Here is a 27,618-nt window from a genome sequence, read left to right on the forward strand (position 1 = left end):
TCAGAGTAACGATTTGGGTAAAGCCAAAAAGATTGCATCAAGGAGGAACAGAGAGTTTAACAATGGTAAAAGGGTACTAACGACTAAGGCCACAATAGGGCAATAGGGAAAAATAGATAAAAAGTTAAAATTTAAAGGTGCTATGTCCAGATTTGCTGACAATACAAAGCTGGATGGGAAAGTAAACTGTGAGGAGGATGCAAGGAGGATACAAAGGAAAACAAACCGGTTAAGGGGTTGGGCAAGAAGGCAGCAGATGGAGTATAATGTGGGGAAGTGTGAAATTATCCAACTTGATAGGAAGAAAGGAAAAGCAGGATATTTTTTTAAAAGCTGAGAGTAGTAAATATTGGTACTCGGAGGAATGTGGGCACCCTTGCACACAAATTTCTCAGTTGTGTGAAAATTGCCAGTTATGACCTGCCCATAAAAAGCAGGACAAATCCAACTTGGCTAATTACTGTGCCATCAGCCTACTCTTAATCAGCAGCAAAGTGATGGCAGCTGTTGTTGACAGTGCTAATAAGCAGCATTTACTTACCATAGCTTGCTCACCAATGGTCAGTTTGGGTTCCATCAAGACTGCTTGGTTCCAGACCTTATTACAGCCTTGGTCCAAACATGGACAAAAGAGCTGAATTCCAGAGGTAAGTTTAGAGTGACTGCCCTTGACATCAAGGCAGCATTTGATTGAGCGTGGTATCAAAGACCCCTTGAAGTAAATGGGAATCAGATGGAAATTATCCATTGCCTGAAATCAAACCTAGCACAAAGGATGATGGTTATGGTTATTGAAGGACATTCATCTCAACTGCAGGACAATCACTGCAGGAGTTCCTTAGGGCAGTGTCCTAGGTCCAATCATCACCAGCTGCCCCAACAATAACCTTCCCTCCATCTTAAAGTCAGAAGTGGGGATGTTTGCTGATGATTGCACAGTGCTCAGGTACATTTGCAACTCCTCAGATAATGAAGCATTCCATGCCCACGTGCAACTGGACAACATTCAAGCTGGGATTGATTAGAGGCAAGTAACACAGATGCCATACAAGTGAAAGATGATTAGCACCTCGAACAAGAGTCTATCCACTTCCCCATGACATTACCATTGCAGAATTCTGTAACATCAGTATCCTGGGCTCATCACTGCAGTGTAAAAGTAAGGACGTCTTGAAATAATTATATAGGATTTTGGTAAGACCACAGGTAGCCTATTGCGTACAGTTTTGGTCTCCTCACATAAGGGAGAATATAGTTGCCTTTGAGTCAGTGTAACAATTCATTTATGGACTGAGAGGGCATCCCTTTATGGACTAATTGAGTAGAATTCCCTATATTCTCTGGAGTTTAGAAAAATAACAGCTATTATCATTAAAATATATAAAATTCTTAAATGGCTAGGCAGGGTAAATGCTGAAAGGCCCTTCACCCGGGCTGAAGGGATAGGACTAGGGTTCATAGACTCAGGATAAAATTTTGGCCATTTGGGACAAGATGAGAAGAAATTTCTTTTGCTCAGAAAGCTGTGAATTTTTACAATCCTATACTCTAGCAGGCTGTATTGTGAAATAAATTCAAGATTGAGATTGACAAATGCTTGAGCACTAAGGGAATCAAGGAATACAGAGATAGGATTGGAAAGTGGAGTTGAGGGTGAAGATCAGTCATGATCTAAATAAATAATGCAGCAAGCTTGAGGGGCCATGTAGCCTACTACTGTTCCTATTTCTTATATGCTTACGCCTTCATAGTTTACAAAGCTGTTGAATTTCATTACTCTTATGTAATTTGGAGTTGAACTTGGACCCCATCAGATAAAATGATGTAACATCAAATTCTATTATCTAGTTGTCTATGATGAATGTTTTTTTACTTTTCAGATGGTACACATGATTGCATTCAGTCTCTAACTCTGACATTGTGAAAGATTATACATTTTAACTCCAGCCTATTATAGCTAAAGCGACGCTTCCTCAGTAATGCATAGATCAATCAAAGCACAACTAGTCGTCTTCAATTAACAGACATACTCATCAAATGAAGCATGATGCTTAATGTTTCACTGTAAAAACGGATAGAGTTGTTAAAAAAAACAACGCAAGATGAGGGTGCCATTCACACCCATCCTCTAAGGAAACAAATACATATACTTCTTGCATTTGAAAACACCATGGCAAGCTGTACATCTCTATTGTTTTTACAGGCTTCTCAACAGAGATTCCCTCTAATCTGGCATCTTTTCCATTGTGGGCACTGTACAGGCAAGAAATAGCGAAACTCTTCAGCTGATCAGGTTAAAGAATCATCCTGAGACATGCAGGGCAGAAATAAACACCTAGACCCGCTTGCAGTGGGCCAGGCTAGCAGCAGGTAGGAACCTGAAAGTTTGTGGAGTGGGCTTTGCCGTGGCTTTTTAACTCAGCCACAATATTAATATCCCACTTTAGGATTTCCTGACCAGTCAGAGTGGCTGGAAGTGATCCTGACCTGCATGTGATTGTTCAAGATTCACTACTTAAATGGACTCCAGCAGAGATCCAGGTGGATCCATGCTGTAACTGTCAGGACACAGACAGCAACTGCATTAATGGATTCTCAATGTAGGAAGACTGGCCCCTGGTTCTCTTAGGCACCCCTGGACGTTATGCCGTGGACCATTAGGACCAGAAGAGAGAGAATCATCCCAGCAGATGGGAGGAATAGACCAGTCGCTGAAACATGGCAGGCATAGCTGGAATTGTCTGAAGAGATCAGCTGTGAAAGTGTGCTTCTCTCATGTATACAATGCTGAAAGAAGTTTAATGACCTCATCAAGGTAGGTGAGTGGCATGCCACATTTAAGTGCCAACCTCCTCACTCTGACTTCAACAGCCTTCTCCTGCATAGCACTCCTGACACCAACACAAAGCTCCTCCATTCCTCTCTCTCTTGAGGCACCTCCTCACAGTCTCATCTGAAGAGCCACCACTGACTCTCAGCCATATCTTATTGTTTTCTCACTCCCATCCTTCAAAGTCAATCTCCACAAATGTTGTCCTTTTATCCTCTCAACACAAACCATTCCTCACATTCCTGACACTCTGCTTTCTCTCCTTGCAGAAGAGAGTGCAGAACTCCAGGGAAAGGCACAGAACTGGATTGCCCCCACCTCCCACCCAAGTAATTGCCACCCTGACCACTGTGAAGGACCATGCATGAGAAATCAGCAGTCTATCAGAGTGCATGACATTGGCCGTGGAGAGTTGGGGGTGTCCCAAATATCTGGTGACAGAATTAGATATCACATAACAATCACTCATGCTGATGAGATCTCACCTGTAGCCAAAATATGATCATTGCACAATGATGATGTTGAACCTTTTCTCCTTGTCAGTTCTAATACATATCTTTCATCTCCCGCTGGTCCTTCAAACACAGCATAGGAGATGGTGCAGGAGGCTAAGGAGTCCTCAAAGAGGGTCACACATTTGCAGAAAGCAGCATTGTACAACTTATGCACAAAATCCACCAGCTCAGATACAAAGGGCACAGAACCTTCCAAGCTCTCCTCAGCTGGATGCAGACACTGCGCCTCGGCAGTTGTTGACCATGGGGGGTGCGGGGCTCAGTACAAATGAACCACATGGCTGCACAGCCTCTGATTAACCGAACCATGCCTGTATGAAGCCATCCATGGCATTTTTCACAACTGATGTACAGCTGAAGGACCCTAGCTACATCAGGCTCCTCTTCCTCCTCCAAAATATGCAGCGTGGTTATCATCTTCCTCCTCCTGTCTTTTGCACCATGTTGTGCAAGACACAGCACACTATTAAAATTCAGGACTACCTTGCTGATGTATACCGAAAGGCACCCCACAATATGTTCAAGCACCTGAACTGCATCTTCAGCAGCCCAATGGTTTGCTCAATGACCTCTCTTGTACTCATGAGACTTCTGCTGTATCTTTCTTGTGCGTTAGTGGTAGGTCTCCTCACAACTATTACCAGCCAAATCCTTAGAGAGTATCCCTAATCTCTTGGAGGTTCAAAGCCCTGTGGGAGATGTGACTGGCAGGGAATTAATGTTTCATGGAAGCTTCCTGGATATCTTGCAGAAGAAAACAGCTGGTTGATCTGAGGGTGTTTTGATTAACATATGGAAGTTACCTATGATTCCTTGGCCTTTGGAGAGTCCAGCCACTGCAGCAAATTCAAGAGCCCTCTTGTTCTGACTGGCCTGATTAGTTCAAAGTGGGCGTAAGTGGTGGCAAACATAGTATCAGTCACCTGGGAGATGCACTTGTGTAGCAGACTGTGAAATAATGCAGTAGATCACTAGAAGGAGTCAAAGATGAAGAAATTCAGGGTTGTGGTAACCTTAACTACTACTGCTAATGCATGCCTACCTGGTCCATTGGATAGGTGGTCTTATTCCAGGAAGCTACAGCTGTCACAATCATGTTCAGAAAACAGATCCTATGATTGTATACCTTGTGTTGGGGTTATTGCCTCCTTCAAATTGGAGCTCCGCATTAATCTAACATCCCCCAACCTGCAGAGAGGCAGGTGACAGAGTAGAAGGAAGCTACTTCTGCAGGTGTTGCTCCTGTTACTGTGAGTGCTGCTGACATTGCTCCTTTTGATGAGGGTATCCTCAGTCCAAGATAGAGCTGCATAAGTTTCTCCCATCCTGCTATGGAGGCTAGCACTGGGAAGTGCAGATCAGAGTCAAAAAAGACCAAAGTAGCAGAAATGTCCTTTAAAGTATTGGAAATCACCTCCAAAACGGTAAAAGCACACTTTGAGAACAAGTCCTGTGAGCAAGAGTTTTTCATTTAGGCAAAGAAGGAGCTGTCCTGCTTGAATATTTAAAGGAATTTCAGCCTGCCAATTTCACAGCTCTATCAATCCCCACTGTCCTCACACCTTTTGACCCTGCTGAGTTTCAGATAGCCCAGCAAACCCGTGTAAGTTCCTAACACACTGGTATTTTTTTCTTCTTTAACCAAACCTTCCCATGAACCTATATAGGCTCTCTTTCCACCACCCACAGGTTAAAATTCTCCTTGCAGAGTCCAAACCAGGTAATATAAATTTGATTTAAATGATATTCAGAAAGTGAAATAAAGATTGGAACAAACTGATGGGATCAAGAAAGAAAAGAGACTGGCACAAAAGTTATTATTTTGAAATCTCCAACACTAATGTTTGAGAAACTTCACACTTGTAAACTTAAGTTTTCAGTGCCAGAGAGTTGTTCAGCACTAATTGTTAAGAGGCTGTTCAGTCGTAATTGTTAATTATCACACCATTTAAAAAATTACTCACTGCTTAATACACCATCCCTAACTTTTTCAGAACTTTTTTTTATGGAATTACTTTGGCAACTACAGGTTCTCAGCATTGTTATCGACTCAACATTGAGTCTATCAGCAAGGACTACAACAGCACAGCATGTGATGCAGCATGATACCTCTGACAGCACCTTCTGGATTTTTGCATTTAACTGCACATGTACAGATGCCAGAAATTGCTGGCCAATTTACCTTGTAATAATGTGAGCGCTGATAGCGTCACCATTCTTATTACCACAAAATCTTGGCCTATATTCAGGTTCAATTTGTTTCAAAGATAGAGAAAGTCTGAAGATAAGGTAAAATATTAACCCTAACCAAATTTTGCAGTTTCACATGACTAATGGTTGGAACCCTATTGTGCTTTAATGAACTTAAATGGCTTCAGGCCAATTTTTCGAGGGCCACTCTCTGATTTGCAGTGAGAAAACAAATTTGTATCATTTGTGCTCTGTGCTTTGTGCATTCAGCTTAGGCACAAAAATTGAGTATGCTGTATAAAGATAATGAGGAATAATATTATTCCTTCACATACATGGGTAACATCAGTCATACCCCATAATCCCTTTTTAATGGATTTCAGGCTCTGAACAAAGAAATTGTACTGTTTTGTGAAAATGAATAGTTTTTAATTTTACATATTAACGCAGGAAATATATAAGGAAAGGAAATATGAAGAAAATTCCAGAACACTCTAAATATGGTTATCCTCCCTGTTCCTTTCAAAGCTCAGCTACTCAATTGTGAAAGTGCGAGTCTTGTGTCAGAAAAAGGGAGCCAAAAGGTCCAGATGTGAGGAGAGGTAGAAGGGAACAAATGTGGGGAGGGATCAAATTGGATGTGTGAAGCGAGGAAGAATGTAACCAGTGAGCAGAGAGTTAGAATGAGACATGTGGGAATAAAGGTAGAAGGAGATCCATGAGGAAAGATATAATTGGATGTGTGAGGAGAGGAAAGGGAGGACGGGAGGTGAGGATGGGTAAAAATGGATATGCGAAGGGAGAGGATGAGATCAGTGAGAAGACAGGCAGGTTGGGACGTGTGAGAGTAAAAGTATGAAATGACCTGACCCATTAGAGGAGAGGTGGACTGGGATGTGTGGAGAGGGGGAGACTGGGATGTGTAAAGAAAATTAAAATGGGATATGTAAAGATGAATGGGTCCAGCGAGAAGAGGTTGATTGGGAAGTGTGAGATTAGAAATATACTGTGGCCTGTTAGAGGAAAGGTGTATTGGGATCAGTGAGAGGTGGAGCTAGAATAAGACCTTTGAGAGAGAGAACAGGACTGGTGAGTGGACAGCAATGTTTCCTCCGTGATGTGCAGCCGTACATGGAACGTACCATGCTTTGAAACAAACAGGCCCCTTTGAACTTCATGAAAGTTCAGTGAATTTTACAATGTAAGCTGCCCATGAACAAAAAGTAACCATAAGATGTAGGAGCAGAAGTAGGTCATTTGACCCATCAAGTTTGTACTACCTTTTTTACATGCCCTCATTATTTCCTGATTTATTCTCTGTCCTATGGTATAGCTACTCTTACAGGACATATAGACTACTCCCACCAGTGTCTTCTTCCCCTTGTTATTTCTTACCTCCACCCATACAGATTCTACATCTTCCAATCCAAGATCATTTCTTGCTTTCATACTTATTCCATCTCGTACTAACAAAGCTACCCCACCATCCTTTTCTTCCTGTCTGTCCTTTCGACAAGTCACATACCTCTGAATATTTGGTTCCCAGTTTTGACCTCCTTGTAATCATGTCTCCGTAATGACTATAAGATCATAGCATTAACCTCCATTTGGGCTGTTAATTCATTTATTTTGTTCCGAATAACACGTGCATTTAAGTAAAGAGTCATTAATTTTGCCTTTTTACCATTTTTTTCCCCCTTTGACCCTATTTACTGTTTTTTTTTCAGGTTTGTACACTCTGTCGCTTCCTGTCACAATCTGGGTATCATTACCTAAACAGCTGCCCTGCAATGCTGCAATATCCCTTTGCTTTATAAGCCTACGTATCCCCTGTCCAGAGCACCCTCCGCCCCCACCAACCCTCACACCGACTCTATTTAGTTTAAAGCCCTCTCTACAGCCCTGGTTATTCGATTTGCCAGGACACTGGTCCCAGCACGGTTCAAGTGAAGCCTGTCAAACCAGAACAGTTCCCTTCTACCCCAGCACCTGATACCAGTGCACCATGAAATGAAACCCATTCCTCCCACACCAATCCTTGAGCCACGCATTTAACTCCTTGACTTTTTTTACCCTATGCCAGTTTGCCCATGGCTCAGCTAGTAACACTCAGTAGCACTCACAGTAGTTTGTAGGGTGATTTGTAGCCTGCCCAGGAGAAAGAAAATTTAGAAGGAACACTGATTAAGACCACTGCCCCTTTTTGATGGCATTGGATATACAGAGCAACATTTCAAAGCTTGGCCCCAACTGTAGTATTTTGTTCAATTTGGACAACGCACTTTAGGAAGAGGATGAAGGCTTTGGAGCTGGTATAAAGGAGATTTACTAAAGTGTGTCCAGGGATGAGGGATTACAGTTATGTGGACAGACTGAAGAAACTGGGTTTATCTTCCTTAGAGCAGGGAAGGCTAAGAGGAGATCAGAGACAGGTGTTAAAAATTATGGAGAGTTTTGGTAGAATAACTAAAGAGAAACTGTTTCCAATGGCTGAAGGGCCAAATCCCCTTCAAATCTGCCGTCATCGCCTCTCTCCTCAAAGAAAACCCAACCCTGACCCCATCATCCTTATGCTACATCTCCAAACTTCCCTTTCATCTCCAAAGTTCTTGAACCTTCCTCCACTCCCCCGCCCCACAATTGTACTCATCTCTCCTGCAATTAAGAATATTACAAACAAGAGCAGGAGTAGTCCATCTGCTCTGCCATTCAATAAGATTGTAGCTGATCTGAACATGGCCTCAACTTCACTTTCCTGTCTTGTGAATCAGAAATCTGTCTAACTCAGCCTTGAATGTATTCAATAACCCAGTCTCCACGACTGGGGTAGAGAATCAACCCAGGAAACATTCTCTGAACAGCCTTCAATGCAAGGGCATCCCTCCTTAAATATGGAGACCAAACTTCACACTGTACTTCAGGTGTGGTCTCATTAATGCTCTGTAGAGTTGTAGCAAGACTTCCTTACTTTTAGAATCCATCCCCCTTGCAATAAGAGGCAACATTACATTTGCTGTACTGCATGTTAACATTTTCGTGATTCATGTATGTGGGCACCCAGATCCTTGTGTATTGCATCATTCTGTAATCTCTCACCATTTCAATATTTTGCTTTTCTATTTTTCCTACCGAAGTGAATAACCTCACATTTTCCCACATTATACTCCATCTGCCAAATTTTTGCCCATGCACTTAACCTATCTATATCCCTTTACAGGCTCTGTGTCTTCCTCACAACTTTTTCCACATCTTTGCCACATCTGCAAATTTGGCTACAATACACTCTGTCTCTTCATCCAAGTCATTAATATGGATTGTAATTAATTGAGGTCCCAGCATTGATCCATGTGGCACCCCATTAGTTACAGTTAATCAACCTGAAAACGACCCATTTACCCAACACTCTATTTTCTGTTAGTTAGCCAATTCCATGTCTAAATTCCTCCATTCAGGTTTCCACCCATCACAGTACTGAAATGGCTCTTCTAAAAGTCACAAATGACATTCTATGCAACTGTGAACATGGTAAATTGTTCCTCCTCATCCTTATTGACCTATCTGCAGCCTTTGACATACTTAATCACACTGTCCTAATCCAGCGCCTCTCCTCTGTAGTCCAGCTGGATGAAAGTGCCCTTGCCTGGTTTCATTCTCAGCTTTTGAATAATAGCCAGAAAATCACCTGCAATGGCTTCTCTGCCCACTTCCATACTGTTACCTCTGGAGTCCCCAAGGATCTATCCTTGGTCTTGTTCTATTTTTCATCCACAGGCTGCCACTTGGTGACATCATCTGAAAACACTTCAATTTTCAAAAGTACGCATGATGGCACCCAGCACTGACTTACTACGACCTCCCTCAATCCCTCCATTGTGTCTAGTTTGTCGCACTGCTTGTCTGACATCCAATATTGGGTGAGCAGAAATTTCTTACAACTAAGTATTGGGAAGCCATTGTCTTTGGTCTCTACCACAAACTCTGTTCCTGACCACCATTTCATCCCTCCCCTGGTAACTGTCTGAAGCTGAGCCAGACTATTTGCAACCTTAGTTTTATGTTTGACCTCAAGATAAGCTTCCAACCACATATCCACTCCATCACCAAGACTGCCTATTGCCACCTCCAATACATTGCTCAACTCTGACAACAGAATTGTCAAACCCTATACACAATCACAGAATAACTATGCATGCAGGCATTAAAAAAAACAAAATGGCTAGTACATTTAAAAATTATCAATATGGAAAAACACAATTTCATGTTTAACCCATGTAAAAGGAATTTACTATACCAATTTCAAAATTGATGGCGAACACTGTGACTTTGGAGCTACAATCTAGTTGGGATGCTTAACCTATTGTTTTAGTAAACGATTTCAAGTTTAAATCCATCTTAATATTAATTTGCATAGAGCTTAAGTTGCTCATTCTAAAATATGATGGTGCTTTGATTTTTATTTTTTATCAACCATGATGCAACAACAATAAACTCAGTGCTTTCGGACACTCCCAGCTCACAAAATTCAAGCAGAACAAATCAGGAAATAAGAAATTTAAGCACAAATAGGATTGAGTTGCTTGGGGAACTTGATTACCAGGACTCAGAAGGCTGCATGTTGCCCTAGTACTGTAGGTTGGGCCCCCGCCTGCCCCACTCTCGGCCACTCCTCCAACCAAGAACATGACTGTGGCCAACAGTGTTAATTCAAAAGATTAATAGGCGAGATGTCTGTAATCACCGTGGCACTGACTTTGTTCAAAAGGCTTACTGCTTGACAGTATAAAGAAAAAGCTAAATTTTAGAAAAGCTAAACAAAATAGAATCTGAAAAAACTAGAGCTCTAACATAAGAGATAAACAAGAAAATAAAGTTAATTGCGAAACGGTGAGGACAGGAGCTGGGCTAATGGTCAAATTGAGAATACTGAAAATAGATCGGGGTAAAGAAGAGAAAGCTAAAGATATGCTACTGATGTTTAAACAGAGACAATGGGAAAGAAATTACTGGAGACTAAAGGAATAAAGCATCAAATAGAATCTAGTAGAAATTAAAAATTCAGAATCAAAAATGACAGAATTAAAATTCAGAATATAATAAACAGCGTAAGGACTGAGAAGAAAACACAAATTAGACTGGAGGTCTACAATACCGGGAGTTGTGCAAAACAGAAATAGAGGAAAAGAAAGATTGGATTGAGAGAGAAAAAAGACTTAGTGAAAAGTTAAAAGAAGTTTAAATTCTAAACTATTATTTTTTAAATCTCCAAAAACAATTAAAACCTGAAGGTACATGACTCAACACTTATGTCTGAGTTTAATTCATGCCTACCATGCAAATATTGCACTTCAGGCCACTTAATGCATTTCAATGTTTAAGCAGACAGCGAGATGCCATTATTGTGAAGTTAATTGAACCCACACTAAGGCCAGGAATTTCCGGCCCTGTCCTGGGAGGGACCTGCTGCGGATGAGACGGCGCCCCAGCCAGAAATCCATTGACTTGCAGCAGGACCGGAAGATCGAGGCAGCAGGTGGGTGAGGAAAATCCCGGCCTAAGCCCCTTCAAACTGTTTGGTCTACATTGGCTGAGTTCAATCCTTATCCTTGTTTTCAAATCCCTCCATGGTTCTTTCCCTCCCTATCTCTGTAACCTGTTCCAGCCCTTTAGGCCATTGCAATCGCTATGCTCCTAACGTTCTGGCAACTTGCACATCCCCGATTTTAATTACTCCACTATTGATGGCCATGCTTCCAGCTCTCTTAGCCCCAAGCTCTGGAATCACCTCACTAGACCCCTCCACCACTCTGCCTCTCTCTCATCCTTTAAGGCCTATCTCTTTGACCAAGTTTTTCATCATCTGTCCTGAAATCTCTTTTTGTTTCTGACATTTTTTTAATTGAAGTGGCTCTTGTTAAGCATTTTAGGATGTTTTACAACATAAATTCAAGTAGTGTTGTTGTTGCTCGGTTGGTTAATGGTGGGCACAGATTTAAGGTGATTGGCAAAAGAACCAGAACCTACATGAACATATGAGCATACGAATTAGAAGCAGGAGTAGGCCTTTCATCCCCTCGAGCCTGCTCCATCATTCAATAAGATCATTGCTGACCTGATTGTGGCCTCAACTCCAATTCCGCCTACTCCTGATAACTTTTGACTCCCTTGTTAGTCAAGAGTCTATCTACCTCTGCCTTTAATTGGCCCTGCCTCCACCGCTCTCTGGGGAAGAGAGCTCCAAAGATTCACGACCCTCTGAGAGAAAATATTTCTTCTCATCTCCGTCTTAAATGGGAGGCCCCTTATTTTTAAACCATGTCTCCTAGTTCTAGGGGGGATACACCCTTTCAGCATCCACCCTCTCAAGTTACCTCAGGATCTTATATGTTCAATCTTCTGAACTCCAATGGATATAGGCCCAGTCTGTCCAACCCTTCCTTGTAAGAGAAGCCCCCACCATTCCAGGTATCAGTTGAGTGAACCTTCTCTGAACTGTTTCTAATGCTTAATGAAGAGAAAGCTTTTTGTGCATCGAGTGGTTAGGAATCAGAATGCACTGCACAATAAGGTGGTGGAACAGATTCAATAGTATCCTTCAAAGGGGAATTGGATAAATAGTTAAAGGAGAAAATTTGTTTGGTTGCAGAGAAAGAGTGAGGGAGTGGAAGTAGTTGGATAGCCCTACTAAAGAACCAGTGCAGGCACGATGAGTCAAATAACCTTCTTCAGTGCTGTATCATTTTATGATTTGATATGCAAATAGTTTTGGTATAATAAAGGTTTAACACTATTCAACCATCAACAATTGTAACAGTAAACTCTACTTATTTAAGTCAGGTTCAATTTAATTAAATTGTGAAGAATACAGCTTTCTCAATTGCTGCAAGTTACATAGCTGTAGTTCCTACATGTCATCAGGAATAAGCTTCTAAACTGTATTTTCCCTGTCTTGAACTATTTGAGCTCTGGGACCATTTCTTTTGCCTTTGAAGGCAATTATTATTGTGATCGCTTGCATAGCAAAGAAATTCAGTTTATAACTCTGAATGGGAAGACTTGAAACATAAAGTTCCATTCACATCCAATGTTCAGATTCAGGCATTGGCCAAACGTGCTTAAGATAAAATTGTATTAGAACTAAGACCTTTTTGTTCAAACTAGAAAATAAATAACAACATGGGCTGAATGATGTTGCTTATGATATCCTAATTTATTTTTGAAAGCAATTCAAAGGCAAATGTTTAAACTTGCTTCAAGGCAAATGGATTCTGGGATGTCAAAAATTCCTTGTAATCAAGTTGAAAGCTTTTCTTTTCATCAGCAAATATGTTTTACCAAAATAGCAGGTGCACATATTCAAAGTGCAAATGGCATTTTTTTTTCGATTATATGTCCAGTGCGTATCACAAAATCACAATGTTCAGCTATTTTGAACATTTACGATGGAACTTGGAGAATATAATTTTAACAAGCGAGCACTCAGTAGAGTGCATACCGCCACCATTCTGTTAACTCAACATTATTACAATTATGTGGCTCTTCTTTGAGGTTTTTCTCTGCTTGATTGATGCTCTGTAACTACAAAGCTGAAAAAAGAAATATTTTTAATGAGCTTCCACCTCACTGAGGAGGCTTCAGGCCAATCAGGCCAATTGCCCAGGTATATCCTGTCCACAAATAGGAGGACAAATCCAACCCAGCAAATTACTGCTGGGTTGGATTACTTTCGATCACCATCAAAATGATGGAAGGGGTTGTTGAGAATGCTATCAAGCAGGTAGTGCACATCTGAAGCTCAGTTTGAGCTATGGTCACTCAGCTCCTGACCTCATTACATCTTTGGTCCAAACATGGGCAAAAGAGCTGAACATAAGAGGTGAGGTGAGAGTAACTGCCCTTGACATCAATGCAGCATTTGACCAAGAGTGGCATCAAGGAGTAGCAAAACAGGAGTCAATGGGAATCAGGGGGAAACTCTCCACTGGTTGGAGTCATACCTAGCACAAAGGAAGATGGTTGTGGTTCTTGGAAGTCAATCATCTCAGTTCCAGGGCATCGCTGCAAGGGTTCCTCAGGGTAGGCCTCACCATCTTCAGCTGCTTCATCAATTGCCTTTCTTCCATCATAAGGTCAGAGGTAGGATGTTCGCTGATGGGTGCACAATGTTCAGCATCATTCACGAGTCCTCAGATACTGAAGCAGTCCATGCCCATATGCAGCAAGACCTGGACAATATCCAGGCTTGTGTTGATAACTGGCAAGTAATATTTGCCACACAAGTGCCAGGCAAGGACCATTTCCAACAATGGAAAACCTAACTATCTGCCCATGACATTCAATGGCATTACCATTGCTGAATCCCCCGCTATCAACATCCTGGGGTTACCATTTACCAGAAACTGAACTGGTCCAGCCATATGAATACTGTGGCTACAAGAGCAGGTTAGAGGCTGGGAATTCTGCAGCAACTCAACTCCTGATTCCCCAAAGCCTGTCCGCCATCTACAAGGCACAAGTCAGGAGTGTGATTGAATACTCTTCACTTGCCTGGATAACAGCACTCAAGAAGCTTGACACCATGCAGGACAAAGCAGCTGTCTGTCTGGCACCCTATCCACCACATTCAAGATTCACTCTCTCTACCACTGACAGTGGCAGCAACGTGCACAATCTACAAGATGCACTACAGCAGCTCAACAAGGTTCCTTCGACAGCGCCTTCCAGACCCGTGACCTCACCACCTGCAAGTTCCACTCCAGCCCACACACCATCTTGACTTGGAATTGTATCGCCATTGCTTCACTGTTACTGGCTCAAAATCCTGGAACTCCCTTCCTAACAGCACTTTAGGTGTACCTAAACCATATGGCCTGCAGTGGTTCAAGGAGGTTACTCATCATCATCTTCTCAAGGGCAATTAGGGATGGGAAATAAAAACTGGCCTAGCCAGGAACACCCATATCCTTAGAAAGAATAAGTAAGTTTAAAAAAAAATCTATATCCAGGAACCTGCTCTGAAAGCTCTGCTCACATTTTGATAGCTGTGACAAATTTCACCACAGCAGCTGAGATAATCCACAACATTCTAAAATAATCAACGACATTCTAATAAAGTGACCCACATCGCTTAATTTGCCTATCTCCCCATGTTAACAGATCATTTTTAAAAATCCAGGATCTGGATCTGCTTCTTTGCCAAAAACTATTCGGTTCTTCCTTGGGCAAAACCCTATATTTGTAACTAGTTTTGCTGAAATCTGTCCATTGGTTTTCGAGATATATTGTTTACCAACAAACAGAGTGATGGGCTCAAACATTTCCTCCACTGAGTGGTGGAGGTAAAACTATCCCCTTGTAAAAAACTGCAGCAACCGCTGTTCAAAGTAATAACTAAAACTGTGTGGAGCAAGCTGTTTCTGTTAACTGAGTACTTGAATTTGTGAAACATTGGAGTATTACTTTGAGATCAGTACGAGGGATGTACTCCTGAAGAATAGGTTGAAGCTGTCCGAAAGAAACAGTGTATATAATTAACAATCATTGAAAGGAGATGGAAACATATAGTTCAGAGACAGGGGAGAGAAAGTTCTTCAGGACATTCCTATATCGTAGATATTTGCCTCCATTACATCAGTAACTTGTCCAAAGTATTTCACCGCTTCCACGACACAACAAGGTACAATGTAAAAGCAAGTAACTTATTTAATTTCAGAAGGGCTTGAGCCACTGAACGTTAATCCAGAGTACGCTTGCAGTAGTAATATTTGAAGCTGCCATTAGTTAGGTTTGTGAGCCAAGGCATGGGGCACTTGTTGGGTGGCACTCCCAACTTATGCCCAAAACAGGCATTAAGTGGGCGCATTGACTACATCAGTCACCTGGTAATAATCAATGTTAAAATTCTTCCTGAAAACTAACGTGCAGGAAGGTAAACAGATTAGTCACGCAGAGAAAAATTCTGCTCTGATGGACGGAAGTGAACCATCCCCCACTCTGTATAAAACATTAGTTAGACCGCAGCTAGAATACTATGTACGGTTCTGGTCACTGCAAAATGGGGAAGATGTGATGATATTAGAGATGTTACAGAGAATATTTACGAGAATGTTGCCAGGAATGGAGAATTTTAGTTATGAGGAAAGATTGGATAGGCTGGCGTGGTTTCCTTTGGAACACAGGTTGAAGGAAGATTTAATTGAGACATGTAAAAATTATGAGAGGCCAAAGCAGTGTGGCCAATAACCAAGGGTCATAGATTTAAAGTAATTGGTAGAATGATTAGAGGGTAGTTGAAAATTTTTTTCATTCAGAGGGTGGTGGGGGTCTGGAACTCACTGTCTGAAAGGGTGGTAGAGACAGAAACCCACACTGAATTTAAAAAAAAATAGCTGTTTGTGCACATGAAGTGCCAATTACCTTCAGGGCTACAGATCAAAGCTGAAAAATGGGATTGAGCTGCACAGTCACAATGGGCCAAATAGCCTCTTTCTGTACTGTAAATTTTCTATGTTTCCATCCCTAAAGTTGCTGCTCTCCCTGACGGCTGAGGTGGTTTCTATGTCTTTGCCATGAGGGCTGAGGTGGTTTCTATGTCTTTGCCATGTGGGCTGAGGTGGTTTCTATGTCTTTGCCATCTGCTCCCACTCTCTGTCATTTTTCATTGTTGTCCCTTCCCTTCTACCTCTGCCTCCTCTTCACTCTTCCTTCTGCCCTGTCCAACGTGCCCCATCCCTTTTGCTCATTCCCCACCAGGATATAATTATCCTACTTGCCATACCTAAATATTGCACTTGGTTTTGATTCCCAAGCAACATTATAGGAGATCAATTAGTACAATTTAAAAATTGAAAGCCACTTCAGTTTTTATGAAGTTAATTGTAGTGTCATAAACTTTTTAAAGTTTTGGGAAATAAACTTCCTTATTTGCCTTCATGCAACAATCTAACAAACAGTACCTCATCTGTATTGTAGATAATCTGTAGTCCCGAGGAAATCATCTCGACCAAGTACAGCAAGAACAAAGATAAAGCATCAATCTGGGGTGCAGAGCAACAAAAAGAATCAAAACAAAATATTGAAATGCTGTTTCAATAAATAAATAATCATACAGCTGGTGCATATGCTCTAATAATGCTAACATTAAAATTTTTGTCAAAAAATTTAAAACAGTATAATAGTACTGCCTTACCTGAAGGTGCCCGTATGCTTCATTAGATAACACTTCATCACCTGTATGCACGTTGAAGACAGAATGTAGACAGCTTGATGGATTTGAATGCTGCTTGAAATGTTCCACCTATTTAAAAATAAATTGGTTGAATACCTGAGCACTTGGACAAGTATGAACTGGTCAAAGAGAGCCAGAATGGATTTGTGACTAATGTTACAATCCCAGTAGAACTGTTCACATTTAAAGAGAAATTCGAACATACAGTGATCAACTGAAAGAAATTACATCAAAAGATTTCATACTTAAAACAATGAATTTCACTAAACAAGAAACAAGTTAAGCAAACAATACTAAATAATCACGGTCTAAGATGAATACTTATACTTTATATTGAAAAGCATCACAAAATACAATCACATATATTTTTTCCTAAAATTCTCAACTGAATCTCCCTTTTACCCTGTGGCTTTCCCCAGAAAGTGTTTGGCTACTTATCAAGCTCTTGAAGGTTTCTTCACTTCCAAGGACCAAAACAGCATGTCCTGGGCAGATTCAATCGAGGCCTTCAAAAGAGAATTTAATAATTGTGTGAAGAGAAAAAGTTAGCGGTGCTAAGGGGAAAAGGCAGGGGAGTGAGACCAGGTGAGTTGCTTAGGGAGCCGGCTCAGACTTGATGGGCCAAATGGTCGCCTTCATGCTGTAACAATTCTATGAATTTGTGATTTTAAACAACAGGATCTGATGTACTAATATCCTTGAGGGAAGGAAATCTGCTGTCCTTACCCATCCTGGCCTATATGTGACACCAAACACACAGCAACGTTCTTGACTCTTAATTGCCCTCTGAAATAGCCTCGTAAGCTACTAAGTTCTATTCAAGAAGGTGGACCACTACCGTTACTTTCTTAAGGGCAATTAGGGACGAGTAATAAATATTGCCTTTCCAGTGAAGCCAACATCACGTAACATTACCAATCTTTGTCACATAATTAACTTCATAATTCATGTGCATTTTAAATTTGCTAATAATCCCTTGTTTGAAACCTTATTAAATTACTTCTGGAAGTGTCATTTGACAGTATCCATAGATACTCCCTCATCACCTCTTCAAAAAAATTCAACAATATTAGTGTTATGAATATTAATATTCATATGTTTAATATAACTTTTAGTTTCGTAAAATGTAAGATGAATGGAAACACTTGGTTAAGAAACTGGTATGCAGATAATTTAAATTCAAATCAAGAAAGGTTGAGTTGATTACATATAAAACATAACTTGTGTTTATCTTACAAGGTCAGAGTTAGAAGTGTAAATACTGAATAATGGAGGACCGATCTCTGGACCTCTTAGTAGAGATCTACTCAGGAATTCACTTTGATTTCTCCTTAGTGTTCCAGCTATTCTCCAAGGTGTGAAATTTAACAGGGACCGTTCCATTAGCTTTTGGCTAAACGATCCTCCAGTTTTTGTTTAAGACCTCACAACTGTGGACTTCACAACTCAAACTTAGGCTCCACTGCCTTCTTGTCCTAGCTTTGGACAGCTACAACCTGCTTTTTCTCAGTTTGCTCCACAGCTTGTTTACAGCTCTTTCAAAGCTGACTGCTTTCTGCCACAAGACTAACTGCCTTTCACTGTAAGAACCACCTGTGGATTTCTTCACAAAAACAGAATTACCTGGAAAAACTCAGCAGGTCTGGCAGCATCGGTGGAGAAGAAAAGAGTCCTCATGACCCTTCAACAGAACTGAGTGAATATTAGGAGAGGGATGAAATATAAGCTGGTTTAAGGTGTTGGGGGGGAGTGGGGGGAGGGGAGTGGTGATGTGGCTGTAGGGACAAGCAAGCAGTGATAGGAGCAGATAATCAAAAGAGGACTCAAAACGTCAACTCTTCTTCTCCGCCGATGCTGCCAGACCTGCTGAGGTAATGCTATTTTTGTTTTGGATTTCCAGCATCCGCAGTTTTTTGTTTTTATCTCTGTGGATTTCTTCCCCTAGCTTCAAATTAGGCAAACCTTCCAGCCTTGTTTCACCTTGTACAAACTCCAAGTTGAGTTCGAGCCCCTCACTTGCATTCTACACAATGAATGATAAAGTTAGTATTTTATCTGTTTAAAGTGAAGACCTGAATAACATTAATTTCCTTTTTCTCCCTCGACTCAGTGAGCTGTGGTCTTCACAAGACCAAAACTGAAAATGTATTCTGTGAGAAACACCCATATAGATTGAACAAAAGAACCTTCTAATCCCCTTGGTTTATCCCTGTGGCAATGTGACATACATGGGATATTCCAAATAAAAATGTAAATTAATTATTTTTACCTTCAATGTGACTCATGAATAATTTATATCTCTAGTGGAGTTTTACGACCCTCTTTCCCAGAATTGCTATTTTTTAGCTTCTTTTATTGAGATAACGAAAGATACTCCGGCTCTACCAAGAGGTCCAGAGATGGGTCCTCCAATGTTCAGTATTTACACGTCTAACTCTGACCTTGTAAGATAAACACAAGTTATGTTTTATATGTAATCAACTCAACCTTTCTTGATTTGCATTTAAATTATCTGCATACCAGTTTCTTAACCAAGTGTTTCCATTCATCTTACATTTTACAAAACTAAAAGTTACATTAAACATATGAATACTAGATATTCATAACACTAATATTGTTGAATTTTTTTGAAGAGGTGATAAGGGAGTATCTATAGATACTGTCAAATGACACTTCCAGAAGTAAATTGATAAGGTTTCAAACAAGGGATTATTAGCAAATTTAAAATGCACAGAATTATGAAACAAAGATTGATAATGCCACTGGAAAGGCAGTATTTATTACACATTCCTAATTGCCCTTAAGAAAGTAATGGTAGTGGTCCACCTTCTTGCATAGAACTTAGTGGCTTACGAGGCTATTTCAGAGAGCAATTAAGAGTGAAAAACATTGCTGTGTGTTCGGTGTCACATATAGGCCAGAATGGGTAAGGACAGCAGATTTCCTTCCCTCAAGGATATTAGTACATCAGATCCTGTTGTTTAAAACCACAAATTCATAGAACAGTTACAGCATGAAGGTGGCCACTTGGCCCATCAAGTCCGAGCCGGCTCCCTAAGCAACTCACCTAGTCTCATTCCCCTGCCTTTTCCCCTTAGCAGTGCAAACTTTTTCTCTTCACATAATTATCAAATTCTCTTTTGAAGGCCTTGATTGAATCTGTGCCCACCGCTCTCTGAGGCAGTACATTTCAGATCCTAACCACTTGCACATAAAAATGTTTCTCTCATCTCACTATTGCTTCTTTTGCCAATCACCTTAAATTGGTCCCCTTGTGTTCATGATCCATCTGCCAACTGAAACAGTTTTTCTCTATTGACTCAGTCCCGACCCCTCGTGATTTTAAACACCTCAATCAAATCTCCTCTTAATCTTCTCTCCTCCAAGCAGAACAATTCCAGCTTCTCCAATCTGTCCACAAAACTGAAGTTCCTCATCCCTGGAACCATTCAAGTGAATGTTTTCTGCACCCTCTCTATTGTCTTCACATTCTTCCTAAAGTGTGATGCCCAGATTTGGATTCAATACTGCAGCTGAGGTTGAACCTATGTTTTATGCAGGTTTTTCATAACTTCCTTGCTTTTGTACTCTATGCTTCTATTTACGAAGCCCAGGATCCCAAATGCTTTATTAACTGATTTCTCAACTTGCCATTCCACATTCAGTGATTTGTGCACATTTACACCCAGGTCCCTCTGCTCCTACACCTCCTTTAGAATTGTACCCTTTATTTAATATTGCCTCTGTGTGTTCTTCCTACTAAAATGAATCCACTCATTCTACCAGCCTGTCTATGACCTCTTTAAATCTAGCACTATCCTCCTCACAGTTCACAATACCCCCAAATTTTGTGTCAACTACATATTTTGAAATTGCCTCCTGTACACCAAAGACATTAATATATTTCAAAAAAGCAAGAGTCCTAATACTGATCCATAGGAAACCTCACTATAACCCTTCCTCACTATAAACCTTCCTCCAGTCTAAAAAACAATCATTCACCATTATGCTCTGTTTCCTGTCACTCAGCCAATTTCATATCCATGCTGCCTGTGTCCCTTTTATTCCAATTGCTCTAACTTTGCTTTCACACCTGTTTTTTTTTTTAACTTTCCGAACCATAGCTTTATTTGTTGTGTAGATACACTGGTAGTTTATGCAGTGCTGGAGGAAGCCATTGTGGAACTTCTGGGCTTCAGGGTGGTCTCTTCGTGGAATCCATTCCTGAATCGGTGATACACTACCTTCAGGTGCCTCGTGGCCTGTACCAGTTATGTTTCTCCTTTTGGCCTTAGCACACCAGTTAAACTTCCTCTTTCTCTTGGCAGGGCAGGCACATTTACCACAGGTCGATTTCTGCAGGTGACATGCTTTAGCCCCACATTGCTGGCAAAGAGTGTGGGTCTTGTTCTGCTTCTTACTAAATGACGATATTTCCTTGGCACTTCATCAAATGGTCCCAATTACTGCTTATTAGTGCAGATTTATTTAATTAATTTAATATAAATTCCTCAGATGTCGTGGTGGAATTTAAAATCATGTGTCCAGATTATTAATCCAGGTCCCTGAATTACTAGTGGAGTAACATAATCACTATGCTACAATACTCTTTAATTGGTTGAGAGGTGACTAACAGAAAGGTAGCAATGAAGGAAACCTACTCTGACTGGCAGAGTGTACTGCTAACAAGTTGTATTGTCCAGGAATCTGTACTGAGGTCTCAACTTTTCAACATATAGATCATTAATTTGAATGAGGAATCAAGTTATGTATCCAAGTTTGTAGATGTCACTAAGCTAAAACACACAGTAAATTGTGCAGATGGGGCACAAAGTTAAAAGGGACACTGACAGAGTACATGAATGGGGAAATGCCACATCCTCCAATTTGGAACCACGAAAGGCAAATTGAAATGTTTTCTTAATGGTGCGAAACTCAAAATAGTGGAGAAGCAAACAGACTAAGGTGTTCAAGTATATAAGTCACTTAAAACTAGTGCACAGAAGTAGAAGTAATCAAAAAGGCTAATTACAGGTTTGCCTTCATCTCAGTGGTGGAAATACAAATAAAATGAAGTTATGCATCAGTTTTAGAGCTTAGGTCAAGTTTGGGTGTTGCAAATGAATGCAAATAAATGCTCTTGAAGAGTGGATAAGGTCTGGTTCAGTGTCATTATCTGAAGTTTTTGTTATACCCCCTGCTCTTTAAACATCAAGCTGTCAATGAGAGTTCAAATAAAAACTCTTTTGCTGGACTGCTTTGATTAACAGGTCATCTGGTATAGGTTAAAAAAATAGAGTCTAGTTGCACAGTTTCAACAGAGCTCCTTGTTGATATTTCCCCAAGGGCTATTTTTATGTCATTATGAATGTTTGGCTGAGTTTCAAAATTTACAATTATCTCAGCAAGGATTCTGAGTTCACAGTTTAATAGATTCTTTAAACTGTCAATCAAAGGATTAGATGTCTTTGATGTAGGGTCTGAATAGACTTTTGTTGCTTTTATAAGAGATTAACCACCTGAGGAGATTTAAAGTATTTTAATGGGTTTTGTGAATGAGAATTTTTTCACCATCAAGTGTGTATCAGTGATAGCTGTATAAGATAGAATGTTTTTCATCTCCACTTCTCCGGAGATCGACCCATGGTGGATACTGGGTGAGTAGTGATGGCGGGGTAGGGTATGAGAGGCATGGCAGTTGGGTAGGGTGGAGTTGACATGGATAGACAATTGTGGGGTATAAAGAGGCAAGAGGAATGGGTGGGGGGCATGTGTTGACATGGAGGTGCCCTGGGGGTATGAGCGGACAGGAGTTGGCAGGGAGGGACTATGGGGTTGTGAGGTATCAGAGTCTAACAGTTTCTAAAACAACTGGGACAAAATCGCATAGAATCAAGGCCAGTCTTCTAACCAGCCCGCCTTGGCACTAGCCCACCCCTGTGGCCGCCACCTCGAATCTGCTTCCGGGGTCGACTGGTCTGACTTGATCCTGCCCCAACTGGAGCAAAAACTGAATCTAACAGGATCCTTTAAACCAAGGCAGGTCTGTCGAGTCAAAAAATTTCCTGACTTGAGTTACCTTTCTTGGTAGCGAAAATCCGGCTCATAATTTTAAAATTAGCAAGGCCATTTAGGAGTGAAATTATGGAGTACTTTTGCAATAAAGGATTGTGGAAATCTTGAACTCAGTCCCCTAGAAAGCTGTGGATTTTGGGTCAACCGATATTTTCAAGACTGGGAGTGACAACCTTTTGTTAGGCAAGTGTACCAAGGGATATAGATCAAATGCTGATAGGTTAACCATAATCTAATTGATTGGCTTGAATAACTAAATGGCATATTCCTTTTACTATGTCCCTATGGATGAATATTTATACCAATACATTCATGTGACATGGCATTACAGAGTGCAGTAAAGTGTTTTTTTAAGTTCACAACCTCCAATTACAAAAAATAGATTTAATAAATGTGTAAGAATATAGGAGCAAAAAAAGGGAATTCAGCCCTCAGCCCACTCCACTGATTACAAACATATCAAAAATGACATTTTCTTATGACATGTTTTGCAAATGAAACATTGAAAATGCGCTTTATCTCGTACTGTTTTGACTATGCTTAACTATTTAAATTGAAAAAAATGCTATTAAACATCAATACTAATACCAGTTCAACTCTTGACCATATGCTGGAGCAAAGGTCATTAACAAATTAATAAAGGTAATTGAGTTGAGGGAACAACCCTCAGAAATTCCTACAGTGGCATCCCAGGGTTGTGATGACTGGCCTCTGGTAAGCACAACCACCTCTCTCCAGTCCTACAGACTGGTCCCATCCACTCTCCACAACCTGCTATCCTGCCCACCTGTATTCTTTTCCTAACTGCTGAGCATTTATTACCCAATTTTTAGACTGTTCACTGCCCACATAACTATTGATTGTCACTCATAACCACTACTGGCTCACATTAAACTTCAGTGTTTTCAAGTCTCCTTATTTTTAATTATTTCTTGTGTCTTAGATCATTCTCATGGGTTAACCCCAAAACTCCATTCCTTTTCAGAATGTTCCTGCCTTGAGATCTAGGTGAGTTTTTGATCATGTACTTGAGGAATGAACAATAAACCCTGTATGGTAATTGACTTCAGTTGCTGATCTTCAAAACTTCATTCTGATTTTCAGCATTAAAAGTGATTGAGCATCACAGGAGATCTTGCTTTAGGTCTAAAATATCAAGCAAATTTATTTTACAAAAGATGAACAGACATAAAGTCACTAATCTCATTAAACATTTACAGTAGGCAAGCTTCCATCTGTTTGAGCAAAATAATAAAACAGTTGCAACTGTAACAACTAACTTAATCTTTTGCAAATAACTTTGAAACGCATGGTGCATTTCTCCCTTTTTTCAGGAACATCAAAGTGGCGCACTGGTTGCCTGCGTCTATAAGATACCATAAAGCCTCCTTTCATGAGATTTTGCAACTATATTTGATTCAAATCCTTTTTTATATCCTAGAAAAAAGCTACCAGGACTACTGAATTTTTGAAAATATGATGTCCTTAAATTTGAAAAGAAGCTGTCAGTTAAATACAAACTGAACGAAACAACCTCATGTACTTTTGAATTATTTCTTTCTCAAGGCTTTGACGGACAACACTGTCAGTCAAAGTAAGCTCGGTGTAAGAATCTGAACTGCAATCTTTGTTTTTAAATCTGCTTATGTTCTGTAACTAGGTTTAAGGAAACAGCGACAAACCAAACTTGACAAAATATCTAACTTTTGCTATGTCATATATGTATATATTTTTTCTTCCCCCAAATATTTACATTCCCCCAGCAGCTAAGCCAAAATCTCACTATCATGCTATTTACCTGAGTGCTCAATGCTCTAATTCCCTCAGATAACATCCAAACTATTCCTAGCCTCTTTAATCATTACCCTGTCCCCAAATACCCATTTTCAGCCCCCAAATCCTCAATGCTACCCTCACCCAAACTACTCAGTACATCCTATCAACTACTGCAGTGCTGCTCTTAAATCCTTACAACTCCATGAACCTCTGGACAAGCAGCATATGGTTTAACTTACTGTGCCCAACATTATGGCTGATCTACTTCCCTATAAAACACATGTCCAGCCAATGCCACATAAAATCCAACACACACCATTCAGTTAGTCAGTGCTGAGCGCCTGTCATAAAGACAAGACTGGAAATACAGGGGAAATGTAATTATAAGCATGCCATGTCCCTTTGAAACAGGTGGTTACCCGGGGGGACAAAAAAAAGAGTAGGTGAGAGATAATGGCAAGATTGTCAATTATTAGAGGGATAGGTAGTTTCTTTTCAGGTATTAATGTGGTGTATGTTAATGTCTGGTGCCAGGGTGATAGTTATAAAGCGAGTAGAAAAACCTTTGGAAAAGGACTAATAACAGCCAGGAATTCTGGTCCATGTGGAAACTTATGAAACAGTAAAATGTAGTATGGGGTCTTATGGAAGCAGAATGAAGAGTTAGAGTCAAGGCTGAAGAGCAAGACCTCAAAGATGGCAAAATCTCTGAACTACTTCATCTGCCACATGTTGGCAGTTTAGATAAGGATAGATTAGATCCATTAATCTGTAGCTCAAGAGATGTTGTAGGAGAGAGAGAGGGTTTCACATTCCCAGGACTAGTCTGAGACAGAGGGAAGTTGTTGAAACAGACACATCTGAACCTGAAAATTACCAGTGTGCTTATAAAAAAGGTAAATAAATAGCAGGTCTGCATTTATGCTCGTACAGCAGAAGGGGGAAGCAGAACAGACTGTAGGTCAAGAATTATTAGAGAATTTGAAGTAAGGATATTAAAGGATTACCTTAACTATAGTGAATGTAAATAATATATAAGGAGTAAAATGGATGAATTAGAAGGTTTAAAGGGCAGAAGTTTATATTTCAGGAGTGGCTGAAACCTAATAGATTGGGTTTTGTTTGTATTTTTGGAAGGACTGGAGAGGTAAGGCAGGAGGTGGCATGGAAGTGGTACTGAGGCACTTTGGTTAGAATTAAAGGACAGAAAATTGGAAAACGTTAACATTAGCAATATGCTACAGGTCACAAATAATCAAAGGGAAGCTGACCTGGTTTTGCTACCTTTTTTAATGTCATTACTTAACTAACACACCCGCTTTTAGAGTTACAGATTTGAAACCCTAAGCCTTGTTGTTCATCCATATCCTTCAGCATAATTTCATTGGGTGTGTACCCTGATTCATTATTTTGCCTCCCAAAATGTATTATCTCACACTATCCATCCGTTGACTCATTCCACTAACATGTCTTCCTCAAGTCTTCTGAAGTTCACCTTGCTGTTTGTCAGTTCCTCTACTTTAGTGTTGTCACAAATGTTGTAATTTTGAGATTGTGTTTTCTACACTCAAGTCCAATATATACATACCAAGAACAAAAACAAACCCAGCACTGACATCTGGCAGATGCCATTTCCGACCCTTCCCCAAACTGAGCAATAGCTATTTATCCTAACACATTGTTCCTGATTTTCAAATCTTTTTCTAGGCATTCTGCTACATTTCCTTTCATAACACAGTTCTGAAGTTTTCCAACAAGCCTCCTGTGAGTCACTTCACTGAGTCGCTTCTGAAATTGTATTCCCATTATCAATCCAATCAATCACTCGGTTAAATTTTTGTCACGTATAACTTGTGATACACGACACGTATAATGCTGAGCTGTCTTGATCAATCCATGCATTTCGAAATAATCATTAATCTTAACTCGAAATATAGATTCTACACCAATGGTGTTAACCTACCTAATCTATAATTAAAGTTTATCCTTTTCACCATTCCAGAATAAAGTGTCACACTGTTGCTCTTCACTCACATGCATCACTTTCCATATTTAAAAAGGATTAAAAATTTGTGGCTAGAGCATCGACTATCTGACTTCTTTCAACATCCAAGGGTCCATGCCATCAGTCAGTGACTCATCCAACCTGAGCTTTGCTATTTTTTAAATTATCCCTTTCCTAGTTATCTCTAACAACTGTTCCAAATCCCCTTCTAGATGGGTGGCTGAAGACAAAAAGATCTGAAAATTAGTGGCTGAAGATAAAAAGGTCTGAATTTTTTTTGTGACAAAGAATTATGTAATTATGGCACTTTTTAGGATCTGTAGCGAAATGCAAATGCTTCTAGGGCATTCCAAATAGGTGGAATTATTAGAGTTCAAGTGCGTAGAAACATAAGTTTTCCTATTGTTTATCTTTTATTACCATCCGGAATGTGGACAAATGAATTTGTATCAAATCACCAAAGTGACCTCCGCGTTTTAGCATTCAATGCAGTTGGGGCATGTAATACAGAATGATGTAAATACTAACAAAAAACATAACCTTGCTGGATCATATACATGCAAAGCAAAGCAAAGGACTATGGCAGTGCTTCACAAACTATTTTCCAAGGTCACCCCATTTTAAGCCATCACCACTCAAGGGCAATTAGGGATGGGCAACAAATGCTGGCCTTGCCAGTGACATTCACATCCAATGGACGAATTTATAAAAAAAACTCTTGAAAATTAACATGAAACAAGACGCCAGCAAAAACAAAACAGCATAGCAACATTCAGTATATAATAATTAAAGTTCATGGATCACATATAATAACACATCATATAAACATGAAAATCTGTAATTATAAAGTACTTAGTAAAAATGTTATTATTTTATGCATTCATGGAAATTTCAGCCAAGCTCTCCATATTCCCTGGTGACAGAAGACAGTGAAGACACCCTTCTCATCACTCACACGCCCCTTTTAACAACGCCTCTCCCTCCCCACTCTCACACTCAGCAG

General features: G+C 40.2%; 1 protein-coding gene and 1 pseudogene across 5 annotated transcripts in view; both read right to left on the reverse strand.

Moving 5' to 3' along the window:
- Positions 1 to 27,618, reverse strand: part of phkb (phosphorylase kinase, beta) — a 290,351-nt gene that overhangs the window by 172,524 nt on the left and 90,209 nt on the right. For all 5 annotated transcript variants that reach the window (XM_041192251.1, XM_041192249.1, XM_041192250.1 and 2 more), the window contains 2 exons: positions 16,721 to 16,828; positions 16,488 to 16,568 (listed from right to left, as the gene is read on the reverse strand). In XM_041192251.1, coding sequence (XP_041048185.1) covers positions 16,488 to 16,568; positions 16,721 to 16,828 — 189 coding nt within the window. The remainder of the gene's footprint in view (positions 1 to 16,487; positions 16,569 to 16,720; positions 16,829 to 27,618) is intronic.
- Positions 20,856 to 26,416, reverse strand: LOC121279720 (annotated as a pseudogene).

This window comes from Carcharodon carcharias, chromosome 7 (assembly GCF_017639515.1).
Source record: "Carcharodon carcharias isolate sCarCar2 chromosome 7, sCarCar2.pri, whole genome shotgun sequence".
Lineage (NCBI taxonomy): Eukaryota > Metazoa > Chordata > Chondrichthyes > Lamniformes > Lamnidae > Carcharodon > Carcharodon carcharias.